At 40.2% G+C, this 17,026-nt stretch overlaps 1 protein-coding gene across 3 annotated transcripts in view; it reads left to right on the top strand.

Annotated features, from left to right (window-relative positions):
* The window catches only part of apba2b (amyloid beta precursor protein binding family A member 2b), a 28,811-nt gene that overhangs the window by 5,761 nt on the left and 6,024 nt on the right, over positions 1–17,026 (top strand). For 2 of the 3 annotated variants that reach the window (XM_088371212.1, XM_088371210.1), the window contains exons 2-8: positions 7,806–8,293; positions 8,598–9,667; positions 11,134–11,214; positions 11,886–11,925; positions 12,348–12,493; positions 15,836–15,871; positions 16,730–16,816. In XM_088371212.1, the coding sequence (XP_088227338.1) occupies positions 7,825–8,293; positions 8,598–9,667; positions 11,134–11,214; positions 11,886–11,925; positions 12,348–12,493; positions 15,836–15,871; positions 16,730–16,816 (1,929 nt within the window). In that variant the 5' untranslated portion in view covers positions 7,806–7,824. The remainder of the gene's footprint in view (positions 1–7,805; positions 8,294–8,597; positions 9,668–11,133; positions 11,215–11,885; positions 11,926–12,347; positions 12,494–15,835; positions 15,872–16,729; positions 16,817–17,026) is intronic. The other variant, XM_088371211.1, reaches the window with a different exon arrangement.

The following is a 17,026-nucleotide window of genomic DNA, read 5'->3' as shown; positions in this document are numbered from 1 at the left end:
TTGTTTTAAATTAATATATAATGATGGACCACCCATTGTAATTATGTAAACTAGCAAAATGATTCATCATTCTTCTTGTTATATGTCAGCTTTTCCAGATTGATAGATAGCCCTCATCATTTTATTAACGCTTACTCCATCGACAGAGTCTTTTTCAGTTTGAGTTTGAAATGTCTAATTGTATTTGAATGCACCTGTCTCGCCAAACCTGAGAGAGGTCAATGTTTAATGTCATGTGCCCATTATGACTGGATCAGTTTGAACTACAAAGGTTGAGTGTATTATCAACCACATTACAAATAATAACATGCACTTGTTCTTATTGACAAGAAGTAAAACCACAGAAGGGCATTCAGGAACATTGGGAGCTTCTCAACACTTCCTGTGCTCATATTTTATTAATTTGTTCTAACATTCTTCCTTCTTGAGAGGGAAAAATTAATAGACTTTTCTATCAACCTGACTTTGCAACACAGCCTTTATAACTTTAGTCAATTGAATACCATCCATCATCAACCGCCATGTTTCAACCACTTCCCTATGTGCGTATGTTTATTTTGCATGTGGTAATTTGTTCTTATCTGCAGAACCCACCATCAAAAAATAATAATTTTGTCTTGCACTACCTGCAATTTCTTATGCGTGTAATAGCTGAGGCTTTTACATCCTGAAAGTTGTAGTTCCATCGTTTCAAGCAAGAAGGAAAGTACTGTTTATTTGCTCTCTCGGTTTTATTTTTGTGCATAACTTTTTTTCAATTCAAACATTACCTAACTCACTGCTGTCATAGACTGCTTTCTCCAAAGTCCAAACTAATAGCAGCGTATCACAGAAATAAAAGAGTCTCTCTGGTCTTAATGTGCTTTTATAAGCATTAACAGCCAAACATCTACTCCCTATTTACACAACGATGTGCATGTCCGTGGTTACCTATCTTGAATACTACCCATGACATAAATGATGCAAAAGTCCATGGTGTGGATTTAGAGCAGAGTGACAGTGATGTAAGGGGATTCAAATGGCAGATACAATAATCCCGATTTCTGTCATCACAGGATTGGCTTGGTTGTTGGTTTGGTGAGAGAGACCTTATGAGGCCTTTCATATCCTCATCCCCTGTCCTTTCTATCCCTAATGACCTCTGGACCCATCTGTAGGGATTGTGAAATTAGTACTCAGTACAGCATGTTTTGACTGAGGCTTTGGATCTGTTGGTTGGCATCTGTTTTTATTGATTTATTCCTCCTCAGAATTGATCTTTGACTAAATAAATAAGGCAGGATATTTATTCTCCTCTTCCCACGGAAAGTAAGACTCGTCAGGGAATATGTTGTGCTGCATTTTGAACAAAAGTCACACGATTTAGTTCAGAATTTTATAGACACCACAAACAATCTCACTTAATTAAACTTAATAGTTATCATGTTTCCCATTAATCAAGGGAGCTGTATCATGCTATTTCAAGTTTATTTCAAATAATATCTATCTATCTATCTATCTATCTATCTATCTATCTATCTATCTATCTATCTATCTATCTATCTATCTATCTATCTATCTATCTATCTATCTATCTATCTATCTATCTATCTATCTATCTATCTATCTATCTATCTATCTATCTATCTATCTATCTATCTATCTATCTATCTATCTATCTATCTATCCATCCATCCATCCATCCATCCATCCATCCATCCATCCATCCATCCATCCATCCATCCATCCATCCATCCATCCATCTATCTATCTATTTTCAATAACTGCTCACTAAGTAGGACATCTTAAAGTTACATAGAAAAAATAAATAATTTAATGCACCAAACAGCAATGGCTAGTGCTTGAGCTCATTTCGGAATGTACTGGACCCATTTTATAATTCATGTGATGCACCAAAATCAGAACATCCGCATGTGAAGTCAAGTTGCTGCTTTGCGAAAGTGTGCGTGGGTTTAATATGCCAGGACGGTGAGGGTGTGGCTTCTCACTTTGTGATGTCACTATGTGTGGACCCATTTTCATGGATTGGGCGGGGCTATTGCTTTGAGGATGAATGAGCAGTAGCCCGCAGTGTAATCATATTTAGCCTGCGAAGACAAATTGTGCATCGACTTTGTGTCAATGCTACAATTCCAAATTATCTTCACTTTTAAAAAAGAGATGCTGTTAGTTATTTTTTATTGCTATTCATCTTTTTTTAATATTTGACCAATTTTTACTCGTCTGATTTGAAAACGAATTATTTGTCAGTTTGTACACTGTATATAATACGAGACGTTCAAACATTTATTTGGGTTGACAATCATCATGGCAAAGGAACCTATGACTAGGATGCGGCCCGCGACAAAATCGAATTTGACACCCCTGATCTAACGTGACCAGTAGCACAGTAATTGTGATATAACTTGGAATAAACAATAATGCAATAAGTCCTTTGAAGTGTCTAGTGGTGTGGAATATTGATCAATGACAATTAAACAAATATGTAGGGAGCTGAAGCCACAATAATCAATACAGTAATACTATCACAAAGGGATGTGCAAAATTGGCAAACATTTGCTAAGAGCTGGAAGAGGCAGTGACCCGGGTGTTGAAGGAGGCTACCCATATATTTTCTTCTGGGCGTCCTAAATGTCGGTTGCAGTTGGATTTTGTCCTTTATTGTGGCAGAACCAAACTAGACTGATTCAATGAGGTGCCGTGCCTCCTCAGCAGCCGCAGGACGAACATCCTCCACTGGGCCTTTTTCAGTTTCTGCATAATATTGTGAGAGAGAGTACCCCAAAGAACTCTTAAAATAGGTTTGAATAAATCATACATTACATTACAGACTTGGCTCCTCTTTCAAACTGCACTTTCTGTTCTGATTGTTATCTTGTTTTCACCAAGCTTACACGTGATAAGATGCTCCTAACTTGATCAACATATCTTTATAGTTGATATCATGGAGCTCCCTGTTGTCGTTTCAGTCTCTTAAAACCAAATGCACATGGGATAAAATCCTTGTCAGATTTCACAACATGACACAACATGTGAATAGTTAGGTTTTGATATTTAAATGCATTCGAAAGCAGTTGGTGGGATCAAAAAATAAAAATACATGGAATACTGCTCAAATATGTGATCTAGGTTTAGGTCTGTTGGGGAGATTTCAGTCTTCCCTTTAGACTCTGTGTGTTTCCCTTGGGTTCAGTAAAGCATGAAGGTTGTTGGGAGGTTGCAACTCCTGCTTAACCTGCCATTGCTTTATAAGGATTGATGTGACAGATTCACACACGAACACACACTCGGCACTTTCAGTGCATTGAGTTGCAACAGTGAGAGACATTGGTAGATACAGAAACACTGTCAAGGAGGTCTAAATTCATAATAGACGTGTTAATTCAGTAGGACTGGGCATTTTTATTTTCAGCATAATTGCCTAGCCCCAATATTCAGTTGGCACATCACACAAACGCAGAGATAAGGAAAATGTCAACAACAGTGGACAGGACTGATAAACAAAACCAAGCCTCTTTGTGTCCGTCTATCATTTGCATGGTGCCGCTCCTCTCGGGGCCTGAGCAGTCCCCGTCTGCACAATTATTCCTCTGCGTGTCAGGTGGCCAGTGGTGATAATGACACAAATAAAAAGACTTGTATCCATGCTCCGTCTGAGGATGAAAAGACATTCCAGAAGGAAGCTGAGAATTGTTGTTGGAATTTTCTCGAGTAACTCTAGTCATGCTTAGAGTCCATTGATACCCAGGAAATTTGAATTGTTGGAATTGACACTGATTAATATAGCTGAACCCAAAACTTATTTCAAGTGCCATTGTACCAATCCATATTAGCCTGCCGAGTTCACCTGCTCCATCTATCTCACAGGTGTCAAACTAAAGGCCTGGGGGTCAGATATGGCCCACCACAGCATTTTATGTGGCCCGCGAAGACAAATTGTGCATCAAATTCATGTGTCATTACTAGAATTGCAAATTGGCTTCACTTTTAATATCTTTTTTTTTTTAAATATTTGACCAGTTTTTACTCATCTGATGTGAAAACGAGTTATTTGTCAGTTTGTTTTGTAGCTTTTACTGTACATAATATGAGGTGCTCATACATTTATTTGGGTTGATAGTCATAATGGCCCTCTGAAAGAAGCTATGACTACAATGCGGCCCGTGAAAAAAATGAGTTTGACACCCCTGATCTATCTGTTAACTACACATAGAGATTTTTGCAGAAAGCAGAAACTGTAGCTATAATCGCCATCTCCAAATTTGATTCATGTTATTAGTAGATTTGATGAGATTCATGAGAACTTGAAGAAAACTGAGAGTCCTACATAATGTTGGAGAATTAAGTTTTTCTCATCGTGTGTATTGTCCAATCAAATTATAATTGAGGCAATTTTGATTACCTCTGTTTATTATCCAGACACCACCTGGCTCAGCAGTTATGAGCTGTTAGCATTATTTGAGATTGCAAAGACCTGAGCTAAGTAAGAAGAGTGAAGGCCGTGAACACGTAACGGGTCTTGATTAAAAGATGACACTCAATGAGGATCAAAGGTCAGGGAATGGATAGAATTTAGAGAGGTCTCAGTCTGAAAAAGCATTGAAAAGACTTGTGTAAGATTTAGTGGTGTCATTTTAAACCATGACTATCCCTGACATTTTAATTCAAAGGTCAGTCCAATCATATCACATTCTTAGTTGTCAAGATCAAATTATCTTGGTAAAAGAGGAAGAAGACATACAGAATAAATGAAACACCTTATCAATGTGAAATCTAATTAATATCTAATTACAATTTATAATAATTGCAACATGTCATGCTGTTTGGACCAGTTTTGATCTTATTGGGTTTCATTCAGTTATAACTACATGCAGATCTGCCTTTAGGCTGTTTTTGTCACTTTAGATTGTATCTGGTGTGTCTATGATGCTGGGCCGAGTTGACTCTCCACACTTGGCATTACAAGTGTTCAAACTTGTGAAATAGTTTAGGTCAGCACAATGACTTGATTTGAATGTTACATTTTCATCACCTGAAGAGCATTTTTAATAATTGGCTTAGATACTTCTCTGAGAAACTGTGGTGAAAAAAAAAAAAAAAAAAAACGGGAGTTGCTGTGGAAACGGTCAAGGGTCTAGTTGTGCTTGAGGTGGCAAGATGGACATTGGCAGGCATAATGAGAAGGGAGCGTGGAATAGGTTTCTGTTGTCCTGTGCCATTCCGGCTGCGAACCAACTCTGCCTTTCTCCTCTTCCTATCTCCCGCAAAGCTCCCTTGTTGTCGTCTTGAAGTGAGTGGGAGGCTTTAAGGAGAACAAATGCTGAATGTCAATGAGACTGTTGAAGAGAAACTCCTTTTCAAACAAAGTCTGTTTCTGTTAGTGCTCCTATCCGCAGTGTACAAACAATAAAGACAATCCTGATGTGTATTATAGATGTATGTGGTTTAAGTCGTAGCTGGAACAAATATGTATGTCTACGAGTTTTAGGAATCTTCTCCGACCTTCTCACTTTGTATCATCCTATGCCAAGTTGAACCCAATTTGTTCATGGCTTGCATTGAAACTCACAGCATTGGCCAATTTCCTCAGCTGAAATGTTTTGGTGGACAAAGAGTGAAAGTCTGAGACAAAAACAACAGCTAGTCTCTCCAATGCTATTTCATTTCTGAAAACCTTCAAAAGTTTGCCGTTACGCTACATGTACGTATGGTTTGCTTATCCGCTAAAGGCCAGAGAGCAATCAAACATCATGGTGGGATGCACACATTACTCAGTGATGTGCAAAAAACATAATAAAAAAAAACAATTCCTATGAAAGTGGGACACTGTAAAAAATTTAATAAAAATACAACATGAGTAATGATTTTCATTTTCAAACACTGAATAGACTACCAAGATATTTTTTTGAAAATATTCTTCTCTTTTGAATTTCAAGCCTGCAACATATTCCATAAAAGCTTCAACAGGGCAAATGTTGAGAAATAAAAAAAACACCTGTTAAGAATATACCACAGAAAAGTTCTTTGTTAACAGGTGTATGGGTATAAAAGTAGTTTTTCCAAAAGGCTCAGTTGTTCACAAGGAAAAATGGGTGAAGGTTCTATCCATTGTGAGCAACTGTGTGAGCAAATAGTCTAACAGTTTAAGCAATTTTCACTGTGGTCCATAAAATCATCAAAAAATTCAAAGAACCTGAAGACGTTTCTCCATGTTAGTAGTTAAACAAAAAAACTACTATTGAATGCATGTGAACTTGGATCCCTCAGGCAACACTGTGTTAAAAATGGCATTATTGAGTAAATAATTAGGTCATAACTAGATTTCAAGCTGAGATATGAATATTCTCAGTACCCTCACTATGCTTAAACCACCTACTATCTCTCACTCTTTCGCCCCTTCCTCGCATAAACACACTGCACATATGCCTCTGCCAAACAACAGAAGTGTCTGAAGATAATTTAAAGCTTCATCTCACTCGAGCAAAAGCATTTTGTGGCGGACAGAAATAGGTTCAGTGGAGATGATAGCTTGGCTCAATCGGTCCCTAGCTGCTACTCAAAGCAGCCGATTGGGATTCTAGTACCAAGCTGTGTATGTGACATCCATTTGAAGCGTTTTTACTGGTTAAAATAACACCAAATGGTGAAATATGTATGTTTGGGCCGGGAAATGAAATGGAGATCAAATCAGGCATTAATGGGGTAATACCATACCACAATCCAAGCAATTCTATTGGAATTCAACAAAGAGGAGGTCAGAGGGGAGTTTACCCCGCCCCTGAGATGCAGTTACCCCTAGTTACTGATCCTTTACTCTCTGCTCAGGAGGGGCTGTGCTTCAATAAACGGATGTTAGAATATATTGTGGCAAAATGGGGCGGGTGGAGTCAGTGAGGTGCATGCTGTGTCGCTGGCGGATGGTGGGGGAAGGGAGGAGCGAGGAGAGAGCAAAGGGAGGACACACTGGGCCGTTGTGCTATTGTACACCACATCCCATTACAGGACCTCAGGTAAGAGGTTCATTTGATTTATTTTTTCTTTGTTTGACATGCTAAGGGCTTTTATCATTTATTATCATATGCCTTCAGTTAGTTGTTTTTATTCGACATATGCACATTTAGTCAGCTGTAATCATGTCTTTCTATAATTCGTAATAATGAATCACTGTTTGTGAACTACACAGCAGTCACTCATGTCGCTGATGCACATCCAAAATGGGTTAGCTCGAGTATTGTCGCTGTATTGTCTTTTCGTACTTGCCTGCTATTTGAGCTGCCGGGGTCGTAGCTAATTAATTCTTATAATCAGTAATGATTGAAGGGTCAAAACTGGAAAGCTGTCAAATGGATGCTGAAAAGAGATGGCAGGGCACTGAAGGGTGTGTCTGACAGAGAGCTGAAGAAGGATTAGTGATGAGTTGCCAGAGCTGATTCATGCTGTCGTGCATCAATAGTATCTCTACCTCACAAAAAATCTGATGAATGTCAAAGTTTGGCTAATTTTACCTGCTACGACTGTTTGCCGCTGCATCTTCTGAATCATCTCGAGTTCCCCGGCAGATTATTTATCACTTAATGTGTGCGGAGAAGATTATTCATTGGTGCGACTTTGTCGTGCACTCATTCATCTTGATAATTGCACATAAGTTATTTCTCAGGTAGTTTTCCTGGAAACTCACTTTAAAAACATTGAAGTTAAATATGAATCTTGCAGACTGACTAATGTTCTTTTTCAATCCATTCTCTTCTTATTCCTAAACCAAAATTGACTAACATATTTTCATCTGTGTTTTTTTTGCTTCTTAGGAGCAAACTGTAACAATGCATGGCCTGTAAACCACCAAACATGTCTCAAAGGAAGAGGCCAGGAGCCCACTGTGTGGTTCCTCCAGTCTCCAGCTCCTGTCCTTCAGCTCATCCTATAGAATCAAATGATTTGAAAGCAGTCCATCCTCGGCAGCGGCCAACCCGCTACCCCAAGGAATCACGTGCACCAAAGCCCCTTCCCCGTACCTGTAAGGCACAATATTCCTCTCACAAGTGTGAGGATGAGGTTCCCAACAGCTGTCCAGAAGTGGATGTGGATGCTGATGTTGAACTGAAACGATATGGCAATCAAGCAGATGTAGAGATAGAGGCCCAGAGACCTGCAACACCCTCAGCGCCTGACCATAAGCATGAGCAAGATAACCACAGCCAGGCGGACTTTCATGATGGAGCTGACAGCCTGGACGATGACTCTTGCTCTGACTACATTAACAATACATCAGAGGATGAGGAAGACTATGATGACGGTGAGTGATTTCATCAGTGAATATGATGAGTATAAAAAAGTATTGTAACCCCAGCAAGTTGGTCATTTTGTTTTGAAACAAAATTGTTAAAACAGCAAAACATGGTACTAAATTGCAATGCTTTGCATCGTATTGTTCAGTTAACATTATAGAGCCGTTTTTTTTTTAGGTCTACTCTGCCAAAGATGTTTTATTTTCTTTAGATACCGGTGTCACTTTAGTGTTGATAAAGTTCAGTTTTGCCAAGTGCCGTTGTAATTATTGCCCTATAAAGAATCAACCATATATGTTCATTAACTTTCAGGGCTGGCAGAGGAGGATGAAGGTGTTACTTACTACATCCGATACTGTCCCGAGGATGAGAGCTACATGGAAGGTATGGACTGCAGTAGCCAAGGAGACTGCAAACACGGTCATGAACGGGCCTGTATTATGCCGCCAAGTGAAGGTCACACCGAGTGCCAGGAGCCAGTTGAAGGATGGACTGAAGAGGGCGAGGCAGAGGTGAGAGAGGAGGAGTGGGCTGAAGATGAAGAGGAAGAAGAAGATGAAGACGAAGAAGAAGAAAGTGCAGCCAAGGAAGAGTGGAGAGAAGAGGAGGAAGGCATGAGAGAGGCTTGGAGGGAAGGAGATGAAGAAGGTGGCGAGGAATGGCGCGAGGAGAACGCAGCCAGGCAAGAGCACTGGGCCGTTGGTAGTGAGAGGCACAGAGTGGAGGAGTGGGCTGAGGGGGAGGGGGAGGTACGCTGTGAGGTGGTGGAGCAAGATCCAGACGAACAGATATACAATGGACGACCAGAACCAATCCTGGACCATAACCATCACAATCTCCACCAACAACAACCTGCCATGCAGGACGCCTCACACACGTGTCCGCCTGAGGAGGATGACGAGGACGATGCAGAAAGCGAGGACTATTGCCCAAATGAGGACGGAGATGAGGAAGGAGATGAACATGAGACACATGAACGGGCCTATAGTGGAGACTACTATGCCCCAGAGGACAATGGCAATTCTATGCACGTCTCTCCCTTCCGAGGCCGGAAGGTGTTAGTGGTTGAGGGGGAGACGGGCGAGGAAGCGGAGGAGGACATTGACCAAATAGTTGCTGAGATCAAGATGAGTATGAGCATGGGGAGCCTGAGTAGTGGCACTGATCAAAGTCCAGAAGAACTGGCGCAGGACCCGCCCACAGGTGACTACCTTCACGCCAAGCCCAACACGACCACCTACCCGCTCGCTCACCATCGCCATGACAGCAGACCCAAGTCCCTCAACCTGCCTTCTGTGCATCATAACAACCCAGACCTCCAGAGGGGCCTCAAGATCCAACCACATTCCCCAGAAGATCTACAGAGATGGCAACAGGAGCAGGTGAGCTGGGAGCATTTTTGCTTAATCGTAGCAACAGCCTCCTTCTGGGTGGGTTCATCACATCAGTTACAAATAAAATGGCAGTCTGCAGGATTTAACTGAATTTGAAGGAGAAGCAAGGGCTGCTTATTCACCTTGAAGCACAAGCACCTTTGCACATTGCTGGCAATCGTGTTTTTCAATGCACCAAAGCTCCAAAGCATTTTTCTGTACACTTTTTTTTAGTACACTTTGATTTTGTAGTATTTCAAATATTGAGGCAGGCATACAACATTTTGGAAGTTATCAACAAAAGCAACACTGCAATCCATATATGCGCAGTAGTTGTGCTGAAATGATATCCATAATTCATCTTCTGGATGGCTGCCTGGTACGCTTGCTTTGGAATATAATATAAAAAAAATGTGGCCAGGGGCGAGGCTGTGAGTTACACGGGAAATGAGAAACATTTCCCTGGAAAACAGGTATGTTCTTCCCCTTCTGCACATTCTTTGATTTGTCCCTGTTTTCGTGCCCTGCCTGTTCTTACAGAGCACAATAAATACACATACAAAGCACATTCATATACAAGGAAACAAATAAATCGCACAGATGCTCCCTCACGCTAATTCAGAGAATTTTAAATGTTATTAAAATGCACATCTGCATAGTTATTACTGCTTCAGGTCCATTGAATAATATTATACTTTGTCTACATCAGTTCTGGAAAAAAAAAAATGTCTTCAAGGGTGTAAACAATGTGGGTACTGTGTATGGTTCTGAGTTCCAACACAAAACATGAACTGGAAGACTGTCATAACATTTCTAATCTAGGTCAATGTTTTCACAAATATTTCTTTAGATGGTTGTCTTAATTATGCAAATAGTGAAAATACCACTGATGGACGTGTGTTACATATACCGTTTTGTGGCCCGGCATGGATTTTAGCATCACATCCCACAAATATCATTAACGGCTGTTTGCAGAACACAGTGAATACTAATCAGGTCTTTAGGGTACTAATGTCGTACAGTACATGCAGTGATTAATTTCAGATCCATTGGCTTGACAGCGTTGCCTGTTCCGTTTGAATGTCACATTTCCACTTTTCATCTCTGCCCTCCCAGTGAGGAGCAGTTTTATTGGCAAGATGCTTCATTTCTGTCAGTAATGGTCGAATGTTAATAAGCAGTAGTGCACGGCGAGATAGATGTATCCCGGGGAGTAGAGTTAATCCTCTCCCTGTGTGATTTTGTGCTGGCAGACCTGCTTACAACCATCTATTAGCTGGGAGCTGAGAGAAAATACTAGATTGAATGAAGGGCAAATGAAAGACATCATAGTCATGACTCACTTTTTTGAAATCCTAACAAGTTGGGATCCGTTATAAATATGGCTGTCAATTTTTTCTGTAGCTCCTCAATAGCTTCCTTGCAACTATCCTGTTCAAGTGTCTTGTTCACACGTGTTTTTGTTGACCTGTCAGGTGAACAATGGTGCTGAGCAGCCCAGAAAACAGCAGCGCTCTGACCTGAATGTTCCCCTGGAGAACAACAACGTACCAGATGTAAGATTTGAACCCTGCTGATGTATTCTGTGATTCCTGTGCACAAATCTAAAAGTCTACTTAAAACTGCAGATTTTGCTGTTTTGATGTCTGTGACCATGACTGCATAAATGAATCATTTTGGATTTATACCTCAGCACGACCTCTGCTTATACTTTGATGGATTTCCCATAAGTGAGCGACGTGCCTGAAAGCCATGTTTCAGTGAAGAGATGCAGGTGTATTCCAAATGTTTATATTTAAATGCTGTAAGAATGAGCTGAATAGTAATCATGCCACAACTCACAGCCAGAAAACATTTCTCCTTCTTTCTTTATAGTATATACCGTATTTTCCGCACTATAAGACGCACCCTAAAAACCTCCAATTTTCTCAAAAGCCGACAGTGCGCCTTATAATCAGGTCCGCCTTATATATGGACCAATATTGAGTCACTACAGCAGGCGCGTCCAAAGTGCGGCCCGCGGGCCAAATGTATATATCTTATACTATATGGATAAAGTTTTAAAATGGGCCATTCATTGAAGGTGCGCCTTATAATCCGGTGCGCTTTATAGTGCGGAAAATACGGTATGTTTATCTGGCTTCCACAGAAATGTCTTTGCTTAGTCTAACTCGACTTACTCTTAAATTGTATCGCAACACAACACTATTATGTTTTTGTTTTCCAGACGACCAAAAAAGTTGCGTCGTTCCCCAGCTTTGTTGACGGTAAGTTCATCTCTTTGACCATCTGCTCTATGTTGACCTCAAAGCCAAGCAATAGCGTGGGGAGCCACTTAGCGCCACCTCCCGTCTATCCTAGTTGAGCTACTTGTGTGCTCTTTTCCTGCCTGCTGGCAGATGTTAGATCAAATGATGAGTGAGGGGCTTAGCTGCCTGTCTGCTTCCTGGGATTGTGACAGCAACATGTCCCAGAGTGGCTGGCTTGTCCACATTTGCATATCACAGGCAGATTCATCTCAACCTAGGCTTCCTAACACATCACACTCTCCCCATCTCATTGCTCAAACAATCTGTTATTGTTCTATCGCCGCGGTGCTTGGCTCTTTGACCAAACCCACACCACAATCCCTGTCAGACGGCCCTCCTATTGGCTTCCCATTAAGACTCTTCCTTTCTTCCTGGCGTAGTCCCAGGACCCTGCGAGCCAGAAGATCTGATTGATGGAATCATCTTTGCTGCTAACTACCTGGGCTCCACTCAGCTGCTATCTGAGAGGAACCCTTCCAAAAACATCCGCATGATGCAAGCTCAGGAGGCAGTAAGCAGGGTTAAGGTACTGAAAGACCAGATGAATATTATATTGGTCACGTGAGGAACGAGGACATTTGATATGCTGCAGTTAAATGATGTCAAACACACATTTTCATTGCTGAATTATCAGAAGAGCAATTCAGGCAACAAAGTAAGGCTACCAAATTGGACGACTTGCTCCGACCCAGTAAACAGGGATTTTTATTTTTCCAAATTTACACAAAAAATGGGTAAACTCATAGCAAACTGCTGGCGTACAAGCAATGATTTGGACACTTGTGTATTGTGTGTGCTGTACAGGAAGGCATGCCTCTATTTTGTTAATTGTGATTTTTTTTTACACAAAAGCATTGACAAGATTTGACTTTGTTCCATTAAATTTGTTTTGAACATGAAAGGAAAATAATTGCCAATGACAGGCAGTGGAGTAATGGCAAAGTTTTCCTCATTTTAGATAACGTGGGGGAAGGCCCAAGTAAACACAATAGTCGTTAATTAAGAGCACAAAAAAAAACATTCCCTCTCACATTCACACTGCCGCAAACTGAAATGCGAAACCACTCATTTTGAATCTCCGTATTATACCAAGTACATTTTATTTTCAAATGAAACCATCGAAACCATCTGACTAAATCTAAAATATTATATTATATTATAATATAAAAGAACAAGCTCACTATTCATTTGTATTGTATATGCTGTCTCTGGGTTCCATCTTAATAAGAAAGAAAGCCTAGTATTTACTTACACTATTGTGAAGGTGACAAAATAACCCATTTTGTATTGTCTGGAGCAGTGGTTCTGAACTTGGGTTCGATCAAACCCCAGGGGTTCGATGAGTCGGCTTCAGGGGTTCGACAGAGCTGGTATGTCATTGCCCCCCCCAAAAGAGGGGTTCGGTGAATGCACATGTGAACCTGATGGGGTTCGGTATCTCCAAAAAGGTTAAGAACCACTGGTCTGGAGGAAATCAAGGCCTACTTGGCGCTGAATTTCTTGAATGTAAATGAAAAGAAAACAACTAAACAGGAACAATTATATTGATAGTGTTTGGTCCCCGTGGCCATTGTACATTCCACTCTGTTGATGTGGGCCTAATCTAAAGCCAACAGTCTCGAAATGGGGCATTAAATTGGACAGTGATTTTAAATTGGACTAGCAAGTCGGTGCTGTTTTAAGTGTAGCTTTTTTTTCATTGTTTCTTCTCCTTTCTCAACAGCACTTAGAAACTAACGCATGCCTTTGTTACATAGTAAATGTGCTCTCACTTGTATAAATACTGAATTACTATGACGCACTTTATTTTGGAATCAATCTGCCCTCCTTCAAGCCTCTTCAATTGTTCTAAAATGCTGCTGCTCACCTACTAGTATATAACTGCAATTCTACCTGCAATGGCTCCCTATACAATTTACTGTCCATAACAACATTATTTTATTCTTTTTCAAATCTTTAAATAGTCTTGCCTCAGTTTTCATCGCAATTTTTAAGAGTTGAGGATGAAGCAATATCCAAGTCAACAAGATAATCTCTAGTTGAAAGCTATACTGCATGGCACACTTTACGCTTTATTTTCATGACGAGTGCATGTCGCTCCCAATGAGCGGTGTCATCGGAGCGGAGGTTGGTTCATTCTAGCATACACGAGCATATTTAAAAAAAAAAAAGACCATTGTAAGCCTGAATAGAACCAGGCCATTCACTGCCAGTCAATGGAGACATCGCTTCGCAGAAAAGGACATGGCAATTTGTGCGTGACTGTTGCATAGTGACTGATTTTAGCTATTGTGGCAACAGACAAACTTATTTAAATATGTCCACAGACCTTCTATCTATTTATCTATCCCCACCACCGCTGAGCGTTTGTGCCATCCCGCCATCAAAGCTGTGGGATGTTTTAAAAACTATAATAATGATAATTATTCATTCATAATAATAGTGCATTCAATTAATTGATTTTCTACAATGATTGTCATAATCATGTCATAATTCCTCTGAGCTGATCAAATTCACCAGAATTGCATTAGACCAGTTGCAATAGGATTTATACATGATCCAGGTAGGCGTGACTTCAAATCAATTTATTGCCACCAGATCGTTATTTTGCCGGGCGTATCTTTAAGGACACACCCGGTCAATGGAATGAATTCCCAAATGTGTATTGAGTATTGTTAAAGGGAAAGGTGACTTCTCTAAAGCAAATTCAAAATGAATTTAAAACGAATCGAAAGTCTTTGTAGTGTATTCGGTTGAGCACAGATTGAAGAGGATTCACAAATCATTCTAATTTCCGTTTTAACCCAATTTCATTGGGACTGCCGTTTGTATTTTCAATAAGCATACTTTTTATTATGCTGATCCACATAAATCCCTCAACTTTACTGTACATGTGCCACACTAAGCTTAAAGAAATAAATTAAGTGTAAATTGTAGCAAAGCCCTTGAAGGTTATTTATGCAGCTCTTTTCTTCTTGGTACTGAGCGTTTGATCGAATATTTATGCGGCTTTATCCTCACTCTTTCGTGCTGTTTGTCTCCTCCCTGCTTAGCTTTCCCAAAGCACAGAAGCTGTGGAAAGAGCTAATTGTGGAGGACAAAACTTCAGCCCCGCCCCCCACCATGCACACAAAAAAAAACAAAAACAAGAAAGCCTTTTTGGATGGTCCAGTTCAATTCTAAAGATGGTGACCCAACCTTGCAGTTAATTTTTTGAACAAGCTTTAAAGCATCTCATTGAACTTCTCCTTCCTGACTTTATGTGTTCCACTCTCTGTTTTATTGTTTTATTAATTCATATTGGAAGGTGGTACTGGCAACCATTAATTTAACAATACAACCTTTAACAGAGACTCCATTATTATTTTTATTTATAACTGTATTCAAACATACAATTTATTTTTGTTTGTATGCATTATTAAATACTAATTATGGTATGGCATGGTTATTGCTGATATATCTGATAATAAAGGGACTGTGCTTACCCGATTTCCGGACAGGCAGGCAGGCAGTCAGACAGACAGACAGACACACACACACACACGCACACGCACACGCACGCACGCACGCACGCACGCACGCACGCACGCACGCACGCACGCACGCACGCACGCATGCACACCCACACACACACACACACACACACACACACACAGACACACACACACACACACAGTCCAGGACACACGCACGCATTCACATCCATTCACATAACTTGAGAAAGGCAATAGCACAGCTGGTTTTTGGTTTGGGGCTCTGTTGTCTTACCCTTTATTTACCTCCTTTATTTCCTTTCCTCCTGTTTTTGTGCTCCCTTATCCGCTGATCTTGTGTCATCCAAACTCCTGCCTGGCCACCCGCCTGCCAGAGGGTACAGAAGGCTGCCAAAATCAAGAAAAAAGCGGTGTGTAATAAATGCAGCAAAAAGAAAGCATCTCACCTATTCTTTTCTTCTCTTCTTTTTTGTTTGGGGGGCATCAGTCTCTAATCAGTATGTTTTCTATGGTAATTTATTTCTTATTTCATCAAATATTTTTCCTTCTTTTTCTCGTTTGAAATTGCACAGTATGCATGCTTTTAAATAACCAATCATGTTTCTTTGGCTGATGTTTGAATCCCAAAGAGGTGTAAATAAATGTACGTATCACCTAATATTACATCTTACATTTACATATTGGTGTGATTTTAAAATTTGATTTATAGAAGTTTTATTTGAGCCAGTAGAAAACCACACATCAGCGACTAGAAAAACAACAGTTAACTGGCAAATAATTTCCAAATATAACCTAATTATAGAGGAAACCATTTAGAAATAATCATTTAAAAAAATCAACTCCACTTGGAGCAATGTGACCTTATTAGATGCTTCAGGTGTTTTAGAATTTCATCCATCATGCATATTGTTAGTCTTGAGAACAAAGGTTAAGAGGATGTTGGAGGCCATCGTTACTGACACTGTGCAAGGTCTGACGTGGACGCATAGCAGACATTGGCGAGTTGCGGAGCTCAACTACCATTTCATTTACAGGCTTTGAAATGTCTCTTTAACGTGAATTGTTTTTTTTTTCTGTGAAACCTCTGCATAAATAAAATAATACTGTATTGGTCAAATTGAATTTTGTGTAGTCTACTTGATATTTTCTTGCTAGGACAGCTTGCTTCCTTCTTTATTTATTGTATTTATTTATTAATTTGTTTATTTACAGTTGTGATGTACTGACGCACAGCTAAGTGAGCTGTTTACATATTTCATTTTTTCCAGAGCCAAGATGGAGACGCTCAAACCCTCACTGAAGTTGATCTATTCATCTCCACTCAAAGGATCAAGGTCCTCAATGCAGACTCACAAGTGAGTATGTTTCGCCAAGTGCTTTTTTCCACTTCGAGAAGGAACATTGTGTACTCACAAACAAGTGGAGGTTGCATTGTAGCTTCTCTTGAAATCCCACTGCAGATTTTATGACGTGACAGAGGATTAGAGCAGATTTCATAATACCCAAAATGCTTGACAAACATCTGTGCATGGAGGATGACTCAACACGTACTATGCCAGCTATTT

The sequence above is a fragment of the Syngnathus floridae genome, chromosome 3 (assembly GCF_059516105.1).
Source record: "Syngnathus floridae isolate MCC-2025c chromosome 3, RoL_Sflo_1.0, whole genome shotgun sequence".
NCBI lineage: Eukaryota > Metazoa > Chordata > Actinopteri > Syngnathiformes > Syngnathidae > Syngnathus > Syngnathus floridae.
This window is presented reverse-complemented; position numbering and strand designations above follow the sequence as displayed.